We start from the raw sequence: 15,523 nt of genomic DNA, 5'->3' as shown, positions 1-15,523 counted from the left end.
TTTGCTGTTTATTGCAGGAGTAGAAAGGAAAGGACAATTATTGTTCACTTGATGAGTTTAGGGAAGCCAGTTCCAAATTATCAGTTATCAGATTACCAATTGCAAAGCATTTTCTCCAATGCCTCCTGTGTCATCTAGATGCAAAACTACAGTTTGACGGATTAAAAAAAAGCAACAGGAGAGAGATAGGAGGGCTCAGCTGTTGAAATCGCCTCTCAGTTTTGTATAACCACATTTGTAGAGCAGTTTGAAATGCAATTAATCTGATTAATTTAGTCTTCAGAAGTGGTTTAAAATGAATTTTTGCTTTTCTGCTAAAGGAATGAGATCATTTACATGGTCAGATGCAGCTTATGTGCTCTTGGTCTTTAACACTTCTCAGATGTTCATTGTTGATTTAGCAGCCAACCTGTGATATTAACCATATATCAACGTACAGTCCTTGACTGAAGCAATGAATATAAGAGAAAATGTGCTGTGTTCTATCCAAGGCCAAACAAGCAGTGTGCATCCCTTCCTGTGGGTAAATTCAAAAGTCTGTGACTCTTAAGGACATTTTGTGTTATTATTTCAATTCTTACCCTGGTTAAAATTTACTTACAGATTTTAGAAGCTAATTTATATTCTTCTGGCTTATTGTTGGTATCCTATTTATATGCTTTGATTCAGATTCACATTCTGTTCATAGGCAAGACTTCAAGTGAGCTGTTATCCTCTGAGTGTATTGATAACAAATTCTACTTTTTGGGTTGGGAACTGACTGGAATTCGTCAGTTTTGCCAGTAGTATTTTTCAGTCGAGAATAAGGAAGCTTTCTCACTTTTTGCCACTGCAGAGATCATTTGAAACAAGCACTGTTGATTGAAGTTGTCATTCCTAAGCCAATGGACTAGTTTCCATGATGATGTATCTGAACCCAACTCATCCACAGCTAAATTACTCAAAAGTATGAACTGTCCCCTTCTAGTAGCTGGGGGCACGTTTCAGATAAGTTCTTTGCAGAAAAGTTATGTTTGGATAATTTAAGAAGGCTTCCGTGGGCTTATTGATTATCTGTTAGGAGAAAAGACCATGGACCTGAAGTGCCTTGTCTGGATCTATCTAGTGGAATCTCCTAAGCTGGGGCCCAGTGCAAAAATAGCTTAGTTTAGGTTCATCTCACCCAACTTTAAGCATATACTGGAGGCTAATAAAAAGACATGTAGGATCAGTAGCCTGCTCCTTATTGTTATCAATGGAGAAGCTAGAAGTGTCAGTCTGACTGAAATCACCCTCTACCCTTCCAATTCTGAGGAAACCTTGGAGGTTTGGTCATACAGCACAGGCCTGCATTGAATTCTATCAGCGTGCTTGTGAAACCATCAGTGGATATTAGCAATTCTTTTGAAGAGCTTAAAGTTAGGATGGAGCAGCAGAATATTTTTGCATTAGTAAAGAAAAGTACAACAAAAAACAAATCTGCTAAAATGGAACTTCCTTTTTTTTTTTTTTTCTGTGTCCCCCATCCTCTCTTACAAGGTCGAGGGACCTTGTCTAAGACAACTGGGAGAGTGACTAGAAAAATTCAAGTGCAAGTAACAAAAATTTTCCTAATATTACCGTCAACATTTCAATGAAAGTACACATAATGAAATAAGCAAACAAGCTTAAGCGGAAGCTATGGAACCAGTTTACAAGGATGTAGGAATAGGCATTTCTTCATATTCTCTCCTAGCCTATTGGTGCTTCTAAATGTGGATTTTTACTCTAATATATGGAATCTATGTGCACTTTGAAACATTACTAGTGAAAATTATACCAATTTTCTCCTCCAGACAATTCAAGGAGGAAAATTAGGGTGTTTCATCTTAGCATTGTTTGAATCAGTTGTATAGAGTAGGATTATGCAGACATGTATATGTTAATTTTTTTTCCAAGCTGTAGATAGCAATATCTTCTAAAAGTCCATGACACTGTGTTAGACAATAACACCATAATTCCATCATATCACCTCAATTTCAGTTCTCTCATGAGTGGGAATAAGAATATCTGGTTTTCTTAGCTAAGGCATGGAGGACTATCTGTAATTGTTGTCAGAAACTGTGTTCCACTAAAGGTGAATCTAAACACATACAGCTAGTTATTATAACTCTTCGCTATTCCCTTACCCAGAGAAACTGAGTAGCTGTCAACTGTCTGAAGAGGTCACAAGAAAAGGGATGAAACTAAAAGGATAATACCCCCAAACCAGTAATTTAATTCTTGTAGAATTACTGGGAATAATGGGAATAAGAACACATAGTAAAAATACAAAGATTATGCTGTATTTGTTTCATGAAGATTTTTTATCTTCATGAGGAACTGTTCAGGTAGAGACACTGACCAGAAGACCTAGCAGAAGCTAGGCTGGCATGAAGATGTCTAGAACTGTAGTGTCTGAACATGAGCCATAATTCAGCACAACACATACTTGAGTTAAGAGAGTGAACTGTTTATCAGGCAATCTATGTGTGTTACGTACACCACTTTCAGTAAATTAAAAAGTTATAAATTCATCACAGATGCTATTGCTGCATCACAGATGCAGTGCCCATTCTATGTATTGGAATGAAGGGACCAGTGTATTCAATGGGATCTGATGCCGGAACAAAAGCTTCACATTAGGATTTGTATCAGAGAGATGATTAGTGTGAAAAGGCAACAGCAATACTGTGTGTAGCTATACAGCTAGAATTATTGACCCACCCTCCTCAGGGAATTCAGTGTTTTGATACTAATTATTAGAGCTCTTGAACAGTAATTAATTACATCCATAAAAATAAAAGTAGTATAATTAGATATCTTTCCATTTGATATAGGTACTTCTAATTTGTTCTGTTATCATCAGTAGTCAGTATCCATTTGGAGCTAAAAGTGGAATTAACTGATCTCTAGTGACTACTGAATTGAGTGTTGCAAGGTGGATTATTGCAACTCATCATATCAGAAATGAAGCCTCACTGTACCTGAAAAGCAGCAATTTTAATTAGCCATATAGAGTAACACTTGCCACTCATCAACAACTTCTCTTTCAGCACTACTGAAGGCAAGAAGAATATCAAGGTCACCCCTGGTACTGAAATCTTTCAAGTTGCTCTAAGCCTTTCTTTATTAGGACATAACCTTCCACATAACACTTATGTTCCTCTGGAATAAGGAAATTGTCCATCAGTTGGAGCGTGCCGTCTTCAGGAAATGACCTTCACCAGTTCCGTAGCTACACCTCAGAAATAATTCCTGTAGGAGATAAGAATAGCAGTGGGCTTTCTAGCATTGAGAATTACGTGACATTTATTTCCTCACCTCCACTGTATTTCACTCCTTTGAAGTTAAATCTAGCTTATATTTTTCTATCTTCAGAAGAATGAACAAGTTTTTTTTTTACATTTCTTTTTAAAACCTGAAGATAGTCACAATATCTAAATCTGCAGCAGGCAGGCACTTTTAAGTTTGTGAGTATCCTGTAAAGTAATAACTCTTATATAAATAATTTATTCAATTTGTTACTGAGGAATTACTTTTTTATTAATATGAGTTAAGCTGCAAATATTTTTTTTCCTAAAAACAGAGGAGAAGAAATCTGTTTCAAATAGTGGTTCTTTTAATGGGGAGTCTTGTTATTAGGGAAAATAATTTCATATAAAAACTAAGATAGTTTCAAAATAATACATTTCTTTTTTGAATAACATAGTAGAAGTGCTCTGTGATACATTCATTTGTCTGAAAGAGGGAGAATACATTTTTCTCTCCCACTGTTTTCAACTGGACTTTTTAGAACAGAAAAATAAAACATTGTGTTTCCTTGGAATTTGCTGCATAATTTCCTATTCCAATCAAAACTTTATTCCCTTTGAGAAATAGTGGATGAAGAAGAGCAACAGAAAAATTTTTACTGAGTACTCTTATATCGTTATTGCATATACCTTACTGTTTGTAGGATATATAAGCTTTTTGAAGTGGAAAGTAAGACAAAAGATGCTTTCTCTTCCTTTAGAGGCAGACATGAAAACATGCACTTGCTCTGCCAGTGTGCCTGAGAGGTACAGCATTCAGTTGCCTGTAACTTTCACATGGGACATGTGCTTCTACGTGGACAGAGCAGCACTGCCGTGGGAAGCAGTCTCTCAGCATGACTTCTCCTTCTGCTCAAAGCCGTCCTGCAGCGTGTGGTGGCGTCTCGCAGTAAGAAATCCTGTCTAGCACTGATGAGGGAATACAATTCCCTGTGTCTCAGGTCAGCCTTTACTCTACTACTGTCTGGATAGCAGTTGGCCAGCAGGGATTTCTGCTGTGAATCTGCTGGTGATGTTGTGCATAATATTGCACAGCCACTCATTCATTTCTTTGAACTCTCTTCATCAAAAATTAATGAGACTGTATCTGCTATTGCATGTGAGCGTTTTGTCACCAAACCAAGGTCTAGTCCAGGTGTCTGGTGAATGATGCAGACATCTGGCTGTATATATCAACTTCTGGGGTGAAATCCAAGGAATAAAACCATCAAAACAAACTGTGGACTGGAAGATAGAAGAAAAACCGAGTAACATAGAATCATAGAATCACCAGGTTGGAAAGGACCCACTGGATCATCGAGTCCAACCATTCCTAACGCTCCCTTAAACCATGTCCCTAAGCACTTCATTAACCCGTTCCTTAAACACCTCCAGGGAAGGTGACTCGACCACCTCCCTGGGCAGCCTGTTCCAGTACCCAATGACTCTTTCTGTAACATGTAACTCTCTTCTACCATTCAGACAACATACGTTGCAATTTTCCAAGTACTTTTTGATTCAGAAGAGATGTGGTCTGGATTGATTCTTGTTGCTTTGCCTTGTTGGATTGATATTGCTCAGAGGTGTAGAAGAACATATCTGTGAAGACTTCAGTGGAAAAATTTTAGGCTTATGTCTGAGGATTGCCCTGTTTTAAGGAGGGGAGGGGGCCATTTGTATATATCAACTAGGTGCCCTATTTTAAGCGTAAGCTCCCCTTATTTTCCTGTATGTCATTTACCCTAGTCAGTAAATAACCTCCAAAATCCTGTTATTGTTTCACACTATTGATTCATTAATTGACTGATCTGTATTATCAACATTGAATTCCAAAACAACTGAAGTGAGTTTAACTTAGGAATACATCAGTGGATTATTTCTATGGTAGCTTATTCCACAGTCCCTCTTTTAATGCCTCTCAAAGTAAGACTGTATATGTAGAAAATCCACTTATAAATATTTTCCAAGATTTAGTAGCTACAGCTAACAACTTTGCCAATCTTTTTAAAAGATAATATTAAATAGACGTTATACAGGGTGGCTGGCTCCCTAACTTTGAGTAAAATATGTGAAGTGAATGTGAAGTTAATATTTTTTCAGTTTAAAAGTTATCATTGCAACATTGCAGAATCTTTCAAGGTACACTATGAAAAATCCTGGAGAAAGTAAAACCACAGTATTTCTTCCAAATAGTGTCTGATTTTTCTCTGTGTGCAGGTAACATTGCAAATAATGTTCCTGTCTCACAACATAGAAACTGATAAATGCCTGGCTTACCCTTCCTGTAGAACATTTAGCACATTGACTAGTGCTGTTTGAATTGATTAACCTGGAGATCGTCTTCAGGATAACATGTGCCAACAATCTGCTTATTAATGTAGTTTGGAACTATTACTCCTGAAAAATATTTTTGGAAATCTGGAATTCATCTTTTGCTTCTGCAATTATTTTTATAGGGATGCATCAAAGGAATTGCTGGCATTGCACACCTAGAAATAGGTAAAAAAGCTTTTCCTCTTCATGACCCTGGGCAAAAAGGGGTTAAGTTTTATGTTGTTTCTATGAGAAGTACCATAAACACTTGAAGCTTCCTGCTTTGTAGTACATCTAAAATCTCTTCACCTGAAAATTATGTGTATTATTCTCTTTAGCTGGGAATTCAGTAGATCAAGACAAATATGGTGTTTCTCTGTTTAATGCAGTTAGTAATTTGACAAGATATGTATAATTTCCCATACATTCCAGTTCCTCACATTAATAGTGTCCCGAAGTAGTTTGGCAAACAAACAAAAGAGCTAATTAGACGTTGTTGATTTTTTCTAAAGCGAAGTGTATAGAAGGTCATATCAAGAGCTCAGCTGAAGTTTATTAAAGATTAGCAGTCTGTTTCTGCAGGAGGGATCCCTCCAGCTACTGTAATGTATGACAGCCTGGAGTACTGCTTACCACAACAACCTGTTGTACAGAGCAGAATTACAGAACAAATTTTGCATAGAATGTCTAATAAAAGGGCTTTATAGATTAAGAATTTTGTTCTCTTTATGTTTTGTTTTATTTGGAACAAATAGTTATAATAAGGTCCTATTTGCTTCCATACATTTGGAAAATTAAGAGTAGATAATTACACAAAAAAAAGGGCTAGGTTATTTTTGTGCCTTTCATTTACACTGTAAATCCTTGTGGCAAAGACACACCTTTGCTTTTGTGTTTATCTCATGCAATAGGAACCAATTTGTGAATCCTAACTCAAATCAGCTAAATCACTGTGAAGGTGTTTGGATAGTAAGGAGATGTGCAATGTTTGCCCTTAACTTGCAATTAAAAAATGTAATAATATAAATACTTATGTCTATAAGGTCAGATCATTGAAACCTGTGCACAAAGTCTGAGAGTAGGTATTTGACCACGCAGTGTCTAAGGCCTTTACTTCTACTCTCCTAACTGTCCCAGAGGCTATACAGGAACGCTGCTTGTGCGATATTATCCTTGTAATGCTGCCAAAGACTGTAAAATACAGATTATTTACTGTGAAAGGATGAAGCATTCTTGAAAATGTGTCTATGGTACTGAGCACAAAACACCTTTCTGAGTCTTCCCTGTCATAGTTCTGGGATTTTTAACCAACATTCATCTTCCTATGCTGACAGATAAATAAATTTGCCTCTTTCCTGTCATGTGTAACTACACGGAGTGAGCAATAAAAGAAGTACTTAGAGAGCAACTTCCCTGCGCTTGAAAGTAGCAGAGCTGGTCCGTCTGTAAAGACGCAGTGCTTCTAAGAAGTAGAAATGTTTTCAAAGTCAAACCGAGCACCTTGTTCCCAAATAAGCACTAATATGTTATAATGATATACTTGAAAGCTCTCCTACCTGTACAAAATGGTGTGGAGCTTTCTCTGGAGTTCTTCTAGAGTTAATAATTCTATTTTTTTTACTAATAATGGGAATCCAGACTGAACACTACATGAACTGACCATTTTTCCAGTCGACAGTAGTGGTCAACATAAAACTTCAATGTTAAATGTTCATATAAGTAATATTCTAAAAAATAGTTTATTGCTATTAAATTAACACACTCCTTTTCTTATTCATTGTAAAGATACCTTAGGTGTATAAATTTCTACCCTCAGTTGCCTTATACTCAGTTAAAAGAAAAATGTTCTTTCAAAGGTTATTTATGTAAACAGCACCTAATCCTCTCCAGAAACATAACACCATCAGATAAACTGGCATTGAGCAGGGAAAGCCTGGACTGGCTTATGGTGAATCACCATGTTTCTTGTGTACAACAGAAGAAACAAGCTGCAAAGGCAAAGGTTCCTTTTTTTTTTTAAAAAAAAAAAGAAAAGATCTGTCACATAGCTTAAATATCTCTCAGTTGTACCAACTATCCATCTTGAAGTTATAAGTCCAGAAAGAATATTTGCTTACTGAAGGATCTTAATATTATTTTTGAGAAGAAATTAATGAATTATGCAAGCAGCTCTCAGAAATTGAAAGTCTGTATCAGTCCAGATTTGGTAGATCAGCTCCTGTAATTTCTCAGGTACATTGTGTGACAGAACTTGCTTATATGGACTGGTCATGGTTACTTGCAAGCTACTTCTTTTGTGCTTTCTGTTCAACGCAATGATGCATTTGTCATAAATATGCATAGTGCAAATATCCCTTGCTGGTTGTGATTCCTGCAAGATCTAAAAGTATCATGTTCTTTTATTATGGAATTAATAGATTATTTTTTCATACATTACCATGGTAACAAAATGGTAACTGGGTTCCTATTTTCATTTCATATTAATAAAAGGCTAAATATTATAAGCAGCATCTTCTATTAGGTATTGATGCTGTGTAACAAATGGTGTTGTGTTTCTGTAAAAATGTGAGGCCTGCAATTAATCTTTTGTTTTTGAATCACCATAGGTTTTAGGAATGCTTATCTGTCTATATAAATTTAGTGAAAGATAAAATCTTTTAAGAACAGTAACTCTACAGTAGTTTAAAGGCAAGCAAAAAAATGCCTATAGTGTATAAGATTGCTATATACAGACCTAAATGTTCAGACCTTGATAGCTGTTTAAGATTCTCCAGTAACTGCCACCAAGTCTGTAAACCTGCATATTGCAAAGCCTATGGTACTTACAGGAGTGTACAAAGGATGGCAGAAGTATTAATAGCAGCAACTCAGTTCCTCCAGGGTGAAGGAGTAAAATAGGCAATAACTATTGATTATTTCATTAGCCATAGAATTGCTTTAACCTTTTGCAAGATCACAAGTCCTCTGGGCTGAGGGTATAAGAAGAAATGCAGGAGAGAAATGGGACTCAGGAAGATTTTATCAAGACCAATAAAATTCTGTTGGGGAGAGAAACTGCCATGCCTGGCTTAAGAGTCATCCTGAACACGTGCAACTAGTAATCACGGTTTGCTCTTTTCTCCATTTTTTGAAGGGCGTGAGTAGTCCTTGTAGGTAAGGTGCTCCAGCCCTCCGATCATCTTTGTAGCCCTCCTCTGGACCAATTCCAACAGCCTCATATCCTTCTTATGCTGAAGTTTCCAGAACTAGACACAGTATTCTAGATAAGGTCTCACAAGAGAGGAATAGAGGGCAGAATCACTTCCCTCACCCTGCTGGCCACACTTCTTTTGATGCAGCCCAGGATGCAGTTGGCCTTCTGGGCTGTGAGTGCACATTGCCGGCTCATGTTGAGCTTCTCATCAACCAGCACCCCCAAGTTCTTCTCTGCAGGGCTGCTCTCAATACTGTGTCCAGTTCTGATATCCCCAGTATAAAAAGGATATGGAACTGTTGGAATGGGTCCAGAGGAGGGCTATGAAGATGATCAGAGGGCTGGAGAACCTCTGCTATGAGAATGGGCTGAGAGAGTTGGGGTTGTTCAGCCTGGAGAAGAGAAGGCTCTGACTAGATGTTATAACAGCCTTCCAGTACCTGAAGGGAGCCTACAAGAAAGCTGGGGAGGGACTTTTTAGATGTGCCTGTAGTGATAGGACAAAGAGGAATGGCTTTAGGTTGGAATGGGGAGAAATTAGAATTAGAAAGAATTTCTTCACTATGAGAGTAGTGAGGCACTGGAACAGGTTGCCCAGGGAAGTTGTGGATGCCCCCTCCCTGAAAGTGTTCAAGAGCAGGTGGATGGTGCCTGATCTAGTGAGAGATATCCCTGCCTGCAGCAGGGGTGAATGGAACTAGATGATCTTTAAGGTCCCTTCCAACCCAAACCACTCTATGGTTCCATGATCATATGGATACCGTATGTGAAAGAACACGACTAAGTCACATAAGGGCAGGAAGATCAGGTCTCTATCTTCCAACTTAAGAAAGGGATTCAGAATCTGAAATCTAGCCCATTACACTTTCTAGGCAAGTTGACTAGAGACCATGACCAAAAACAGGGATAACTGAGTCTGTTATTGGACATTCTGTGAGACTTCACAGTCATCCCTGCTGAATATGACTGCTGAATATCCATGTGTTTGAAACAAATTACAGTGTGTTAACACAATATCATGGAATCATCAAAAATGTAGATTGAGAAGGAGCTCAGTAGGTCATCTCTTCCAACTTTCCACTTCAATGCAGGATTCCACATTTTATGAAACTTGTATTTTTATCTGATTGGTAAAATTCTTGTAATCCTAGTTGGGCTACATAAAAACTTTTGGAGAAACAATAAAGTAGAGGTACTTATTTAATATACCAGATTCCTCCCTGTGCCACATCTAGAAATAACATTGCCTGGATTTGCCAAAGTGTATTTTGAGGAAGATACAGTTCCTGTCAATAGACCTTGTGTGGGAAAAATTCCTCAGGAGAGGGCACATAGATAAAAACATCTGATTACTTTGCTGTTAGGAGAACTCCCAGGAGCTCGGGGGCTTGCCGGAATCCCTGTGCTTCTGCATAGTTCTCACAAAGGGCTGGAGATCTTTGGGGAGGATGCTGCATACCCGGGGTCAGTTATTCCATGGCGAGTAAATTCAGTATATTTATGGACAATCCAAGTGTTTAAGTGCTTTAACCATATCATCCCTGAAACACAAAAGTAATAATTGTAATGAACCTTGAAATTCCTAGAAATATACAGTCAATTAAGATGAGTTTTAGTTTTAAATGTTGAGATGAAAAAGGAATTGGAATCGGACGAATGAGAGAAAGTGTCTTATAGGTTTATCAAACATTTTAGCTACTAAATTATTGGCTTCTCAGGCTCATTCTGCTCTTTCCATAGACATTCAGGCTGCCTGTGAGGAGATATTAAAAATGTCTGTGACAAGCCATCCAGATAACCTAAGGTTCCATTATATCTCTATGTCTTCACTAAGAGCAAGACATCTGAACAACTCTGAAGGCCATCAAGTGCTTTAGCAAAGCTGAGCAAGGGCCAGTAGGAATCACTGAGAGTATGGACATCCCATCACTGTTACTGGAATAACCTTGTGCTTCTGATGTCCTCTTCATTGCACAAAAGTCTCCATTAGGTCTAGCTGTAGACCGAGATTCAGTATGAGGTTAAAATAGCTGCATTTTGGGCAGTGCAAAGGATTATTTTGTGCATTTGGGAAAATGCAAGGTATATTTTGTCCTTTGCATGTCTGCTAGTTACACATGGATAGATGAAGCATCCCAAAGACCTGTGTATGGCCAACTGAATTGGGCTCTTAGCAGGTAGGCAGCTAAATAGGTCTTTTGCTTCCACCACTGATATCTCTATCATGTGTAATCATTTATACACATGGTAGAAATTTAGACAATTACACTTAATTTTCCTAATCTTATGAGTCTCACACAGAATGATTCAGGAGTTTTAAATGCAGATGATTGAGTAATAGACATCAAAAAGTAGATTAAATAGATTTTATGTTAGCTGACCCAAAGAGATATCGGAATCACTATTGCATAATATGTGTCAAGATACAGTGTTAAAAATGGTGGATTAAGAAATGAGGAAGAAATGTCTTTTACACAATATCATAATGTTAAACTTTTGTTCAGTAAGTGGAAGACCTGGGTTCTGGCCACTTCCCAGTATCAACAGTATTGAAACCAAACCCTGTGAGTGTGATGTAATCATTACAGTATTGATAATGAATTGATTGATTATGATGTTTCAAATACTGAGACTGAGGAGTACCTAAAATGCTCCCATTTTGAAATGGAGGTTTGAGACTTCTTTAGTGATTTCAGTCTGACCACAATAAACCAGTCCATTAGGAAATGAGGTCAAATTCAGATGCTTCCCTGCTAGCATCTCAACTTCTGCTAGGTAAGCTGAGTCACTTCTCAGTGTGTATGAAATATTGTCTGTCAATGTTTATGGAGTTCTGTCATCTAGAGATTGCAATAGAGGCAATAACACCTTTGCAGTTTGACAGCATGGTTAGCAGGTGATTTGAATCTTTCAGTCCCTTAAGCCTAAGCATTTATCAAGTCCACTTATGGCATTGAAATAAGCAGTGTGAATACGACCCTTACAGATTTACTTACAAATTTATTATTTAATGTACTAAATAAATGTTTGAAGCAGAGAAATTGTAGACAAGACTTTGTTTGATGCCACAGAAAAAAAAAAAAAACACATCAAAGATTTGTTACCTCTGGATGCCTGGTGTCACTGAGAGTCTTTCGAGTGAATAGCAATATAGTACATTTCATTAGTGAGAATAAATGATATGAGTCCAAAGAACATCTTAAATGTGCATATGATATACCTCTGTCAGCATCAACAAATATATCCACATGGTTTTGAAAGGCATCCTCACGTGGAGGATGCACTATATAATGTGTTGTTCGAATGTTTACTTTCTGAATTTTCCAAAAGTTTCAAAAAAATCATTCTACATTTAGGTCATATGCTTGACAGTGTGTCTTTCATCTTATTAATAGGCACCACAAGGCCACATAAGGAGGGAGAAGTCCCTGGTGTGGACTATATTTTCATCACTGTTGAAGATTTTATGGAATTGGAGAAAAGTGGTGCACTTTTAGAAAGTGGAACATATGAAGGTAAGCATGCTTTTACTGCTAAATCTGTCTCGTGTTTCCATTATGCTTTTTTTCTGATTTGATTTTCTGAATTGCACTGGGACATCCCATTGCAGCTGTGTCATTGCTGCTGTTATCAGAAATTTGTGAGGAGCCATATGGCAATTATGAAAATGTTTTCATACATAAAAGCTAAATGTAGATGGATTCACTGTGATTTTAGTATATTATACTGGTTAAGGGAAACAGGATAATATGTTGCACTTCCAGGAAAGTAACACTAGTTCTTTGTGCCAAACACTTGAGGAGGTTTCAAAAAAATTTCAGCAAGTGGGTTTTTTTTAAACAGAGGACCAACAAACTCTACAACAGAAATCAATTGTAAGGCCAACATTTTCCTTTTGCATGTGTGACCCTGCAAATGCCAATCTATATCAGAGGTGGAAACCTCACCATTTAAGTAAAATAGGAAGGATTTGCTATGTCATGTGTTACAAGCTTTGTAAAGTTATTGAAAATCAAATAATTTCATAATATGACAGAGGGATAGGAACTGTCCTAATGACTGTGTTAGAAAACGTCTGTGTATGGGGCAAAGAGCCAGCAGCTTATTGCAGAACAGTGCTTCTTGGGAGAATTGATGATTCATCTGATTTTAAAACTTTTACAAAACACAGATATCCTGAAAAAAACTACTATAAGTGGAAGGGCAGTTACATGGCAGGGCATTTTAATATAACCAGTATAATACTATAATAATTTAAAACAGACACTTTTTAGAAATACACTAGTTTTTAAGATAACTGAGTAATGGGTAGATCTTTTTACTTTAAACTTCAAAATTATAGAAAACATTCTTTGTATGAAAAATACAACCCGTACATGTGAGAGTACCTGAGTGAGCTGAACCATTTACAAGAAACAGCCCAATATTTTTACCTTGTAGCAAAAGAAGCAATGAAGACCTTTTTGTCCTGACTTTGTCCCTGTCAAGGAAAACATCTGAAGATAAATAAGAAGCTATTTGCCCCAAAGAAAGCCATTAGCTGTGTTATAAATAGCAGGAAAGAAGGTAATCCTTTCTCACCTAATCAGTACAAAGTACCCATCAGAAAGTTAATAAATTTTCATAAAGAGTTCTATCGATATAGAACTTGTAACAAAGATTTCCATTAAAGAAGGTCAAATAAAGGAAAATACATCTTTTTTTCCTTTTCTTTTTTTTCCCACAATCTGACATTTAATGGTTGAAGTTACCGAAACATTAATACAAGTACAACACCACAGTTTTAGGTGTATCGGAGATGCATTAACTAATGAGCTTTTCTTGTAGTATCTTTTTGTTACCTTAAGTGTTTGAAACTAACATTAAAGGAGCTTAAGCCTAGTGCAAGTCTGTCATTGCTTGACCATGTAATTTCATTAGTTTGTAGAAAGTTTGTAGAGGTTGAACTGCTAAGTTAAATTAATTCGCAGTGCTCTTCTGTCCCTTGGGGGATACCAAGAGGTGCCTTTTAATACCAGCTACCAGAGCTGAGTGGACAGCAAGGTGAAATACTGGTTGGGGAAGACTGCATGACTCCTTAAACCAGCTGAGGACCTAGATGAAGAGAGGTCCAAAGTCATGACGATGCAATGTCTGTCATGTCATTTGCTGATCACAGATGACAAGTTCACTGAAGCCAAAAAGTCAGAAACTAAATGCTAAACAAAAACTCAAGGGACCAATTTCTGCATAAATACTGTCTTTGATCCCCAGGTTTCCCAACCACCAGCTAATCATTCTGACAAATAGTAGATAATATATTATCTATGTATTGTGGCAAATAATAGATAACACATTAGAAAATAAACCTAGTTTACAGATGCTGTTTCTCCTGTTCCTATACAAATACTTTTAGACATGACCGTACAAAGTTACATCCCCGTTTCCTGATTAATTCCTCATGACTATACTACCTTCCTTGGGGAAAGATTTTTCTAATCATTCCATCACAAGTTTTTCTGAGCACATTGTCTTCAGTGATTTAAGTTTACTGGTGACAATTATACCAACCAGAGCAAAGAAATTCCCCAACCAAGAGAAGATACCTTCTGAAACTTTCCAAGTATCAAGCAATCTATGTGAGCTTGCATGTTCTGAGAGATGAATTTCCTCTCCACACCAACACTGGTTATAAGGCCTCTGAAACAAATCAGCCTTATTTTTAATGATTCTTAATGTTAATAGAGTGATTTGCAGATTCATTTATTATTTATTTTTTTCTCTTGAAAAAATCATTCTATATTTACTTAGTTTTCTAAAGTTTATCTGAGTCAGTCTGAGCTGATTTTTTAACTGCAGCCATTATCTACTGATGTGCCTCCCAGAAAAATGTTTTAAAGAAGGGATTTCTCATTTAGTTAAAAAGACAGACTCTATGTGAGTGTGTTTTTTTCCACCACTTCTTGACTATAAAGGTTGATTTGATCAATTTACCTTCTACTGTATGAATCCCAAAGAGAATCAGAAACATCCAGGTAAACCAGAGGAGAAAGAGGACAAGTGGAGGCTTACCTGACACTGAGTCTTTGCGTTGTTCTTTACAATATTTAGCATTGTTGGGAGGGCGGATATTTTCTCATAGTAATATGAGATATTTTCTAATAGTAATGAAAAAAGCAGTGAAAACAATCAGAAACATGTTCTGGTGCAAGCAAATAATAGTTGTGGTACCAGCCTGGACAGGATATAATCTAAAAGTGAAACCAGTATATATTCCTAGATAAAATAGGGTGGGTTTTTTTCTGAAAACTCATTATTTTTAGTTTTAATATAGATTTTTTTAAAAGCTATAAAAGCTTCAGAATTAAAAATAAGATCATAGAATCATAGAATGGTTTGAGTTGGAAAGGACCTTAAAATCTTCTATTTCCAGCCGCCCCCTGCCATGGACAGGGACACATCCCACTAGATCAGGCTGCTCGAGGCCTCATCCAACCTGGCCTTGAACAATTCCAGGGAAGGGGCATCCACAACTTCCCTGGGCAACCTGTTCCTGTGTCTCTCCACCCTTATAATGAAGAATTTCTTCCTAATGTCTAATCTAAATCCTCCCCATTCCAATGTAAAGCCATTCCCCATCATCCTGTCACTAAAGGCACATATAAATGTCCCTCTCCAGCTTTCTTGTAGGCTCCATTCAGGTACTGGAAGACCACGATAGGGTCTCCTCAGAACCTTCTCTTCTCCA

At 37.1% G+C, this 15,523-nt stretch overlaps 1 protein-coding gene across 18 annotated transcripts in view; it reads left to right on the top strand.

Annotated features, from left to right (window-relative positions):
• MAGI2 (membrane associated guanylate kinase, WW and PDZ domain containing 2) overlaps positions 1-15,523 on the top strand; it is a 735,321-nt gene that overhangs the window by 417,564 nt on the left and 302,234 nt on the right. For 17 of the 18 annotated variants that reach the window (XM_054064111.1, XM_054064068.1, XM_054064155.1 and 14 more), the window contains one exon: positions 12,192-12,311. In XM_054064111.1, coding sequence (XP_053920086.1) covers positions 12,192-12,311 — 120 coding nt within the window. Of the gene's footprint in view, positions 1-4,119; positions 4,253-12,191; positions 12,312-15,523 lie in introns of those variants that run through there. The other variant, XM_054064139.1, reaches the window with a different exon arrangement.

Source organism: Cuculus canorus, chromosome 1, assembly GCF_017976375.1.
Source record: "Cuculus canorus isolate bCucCan1 chromosome 1, bCucCan1.pri, whole genome shotgun sequence".
NCBI classification, from domain to species: domain Eukaryota; kingdom Metazoa; phylum Chordata; class Aves; order Cuculiformes; family Cuculidae; genus Cuculus; species Cuculus canorus.
This window is presented reverse-complemented; position numbering and strand designations above follow the sequence as displayed.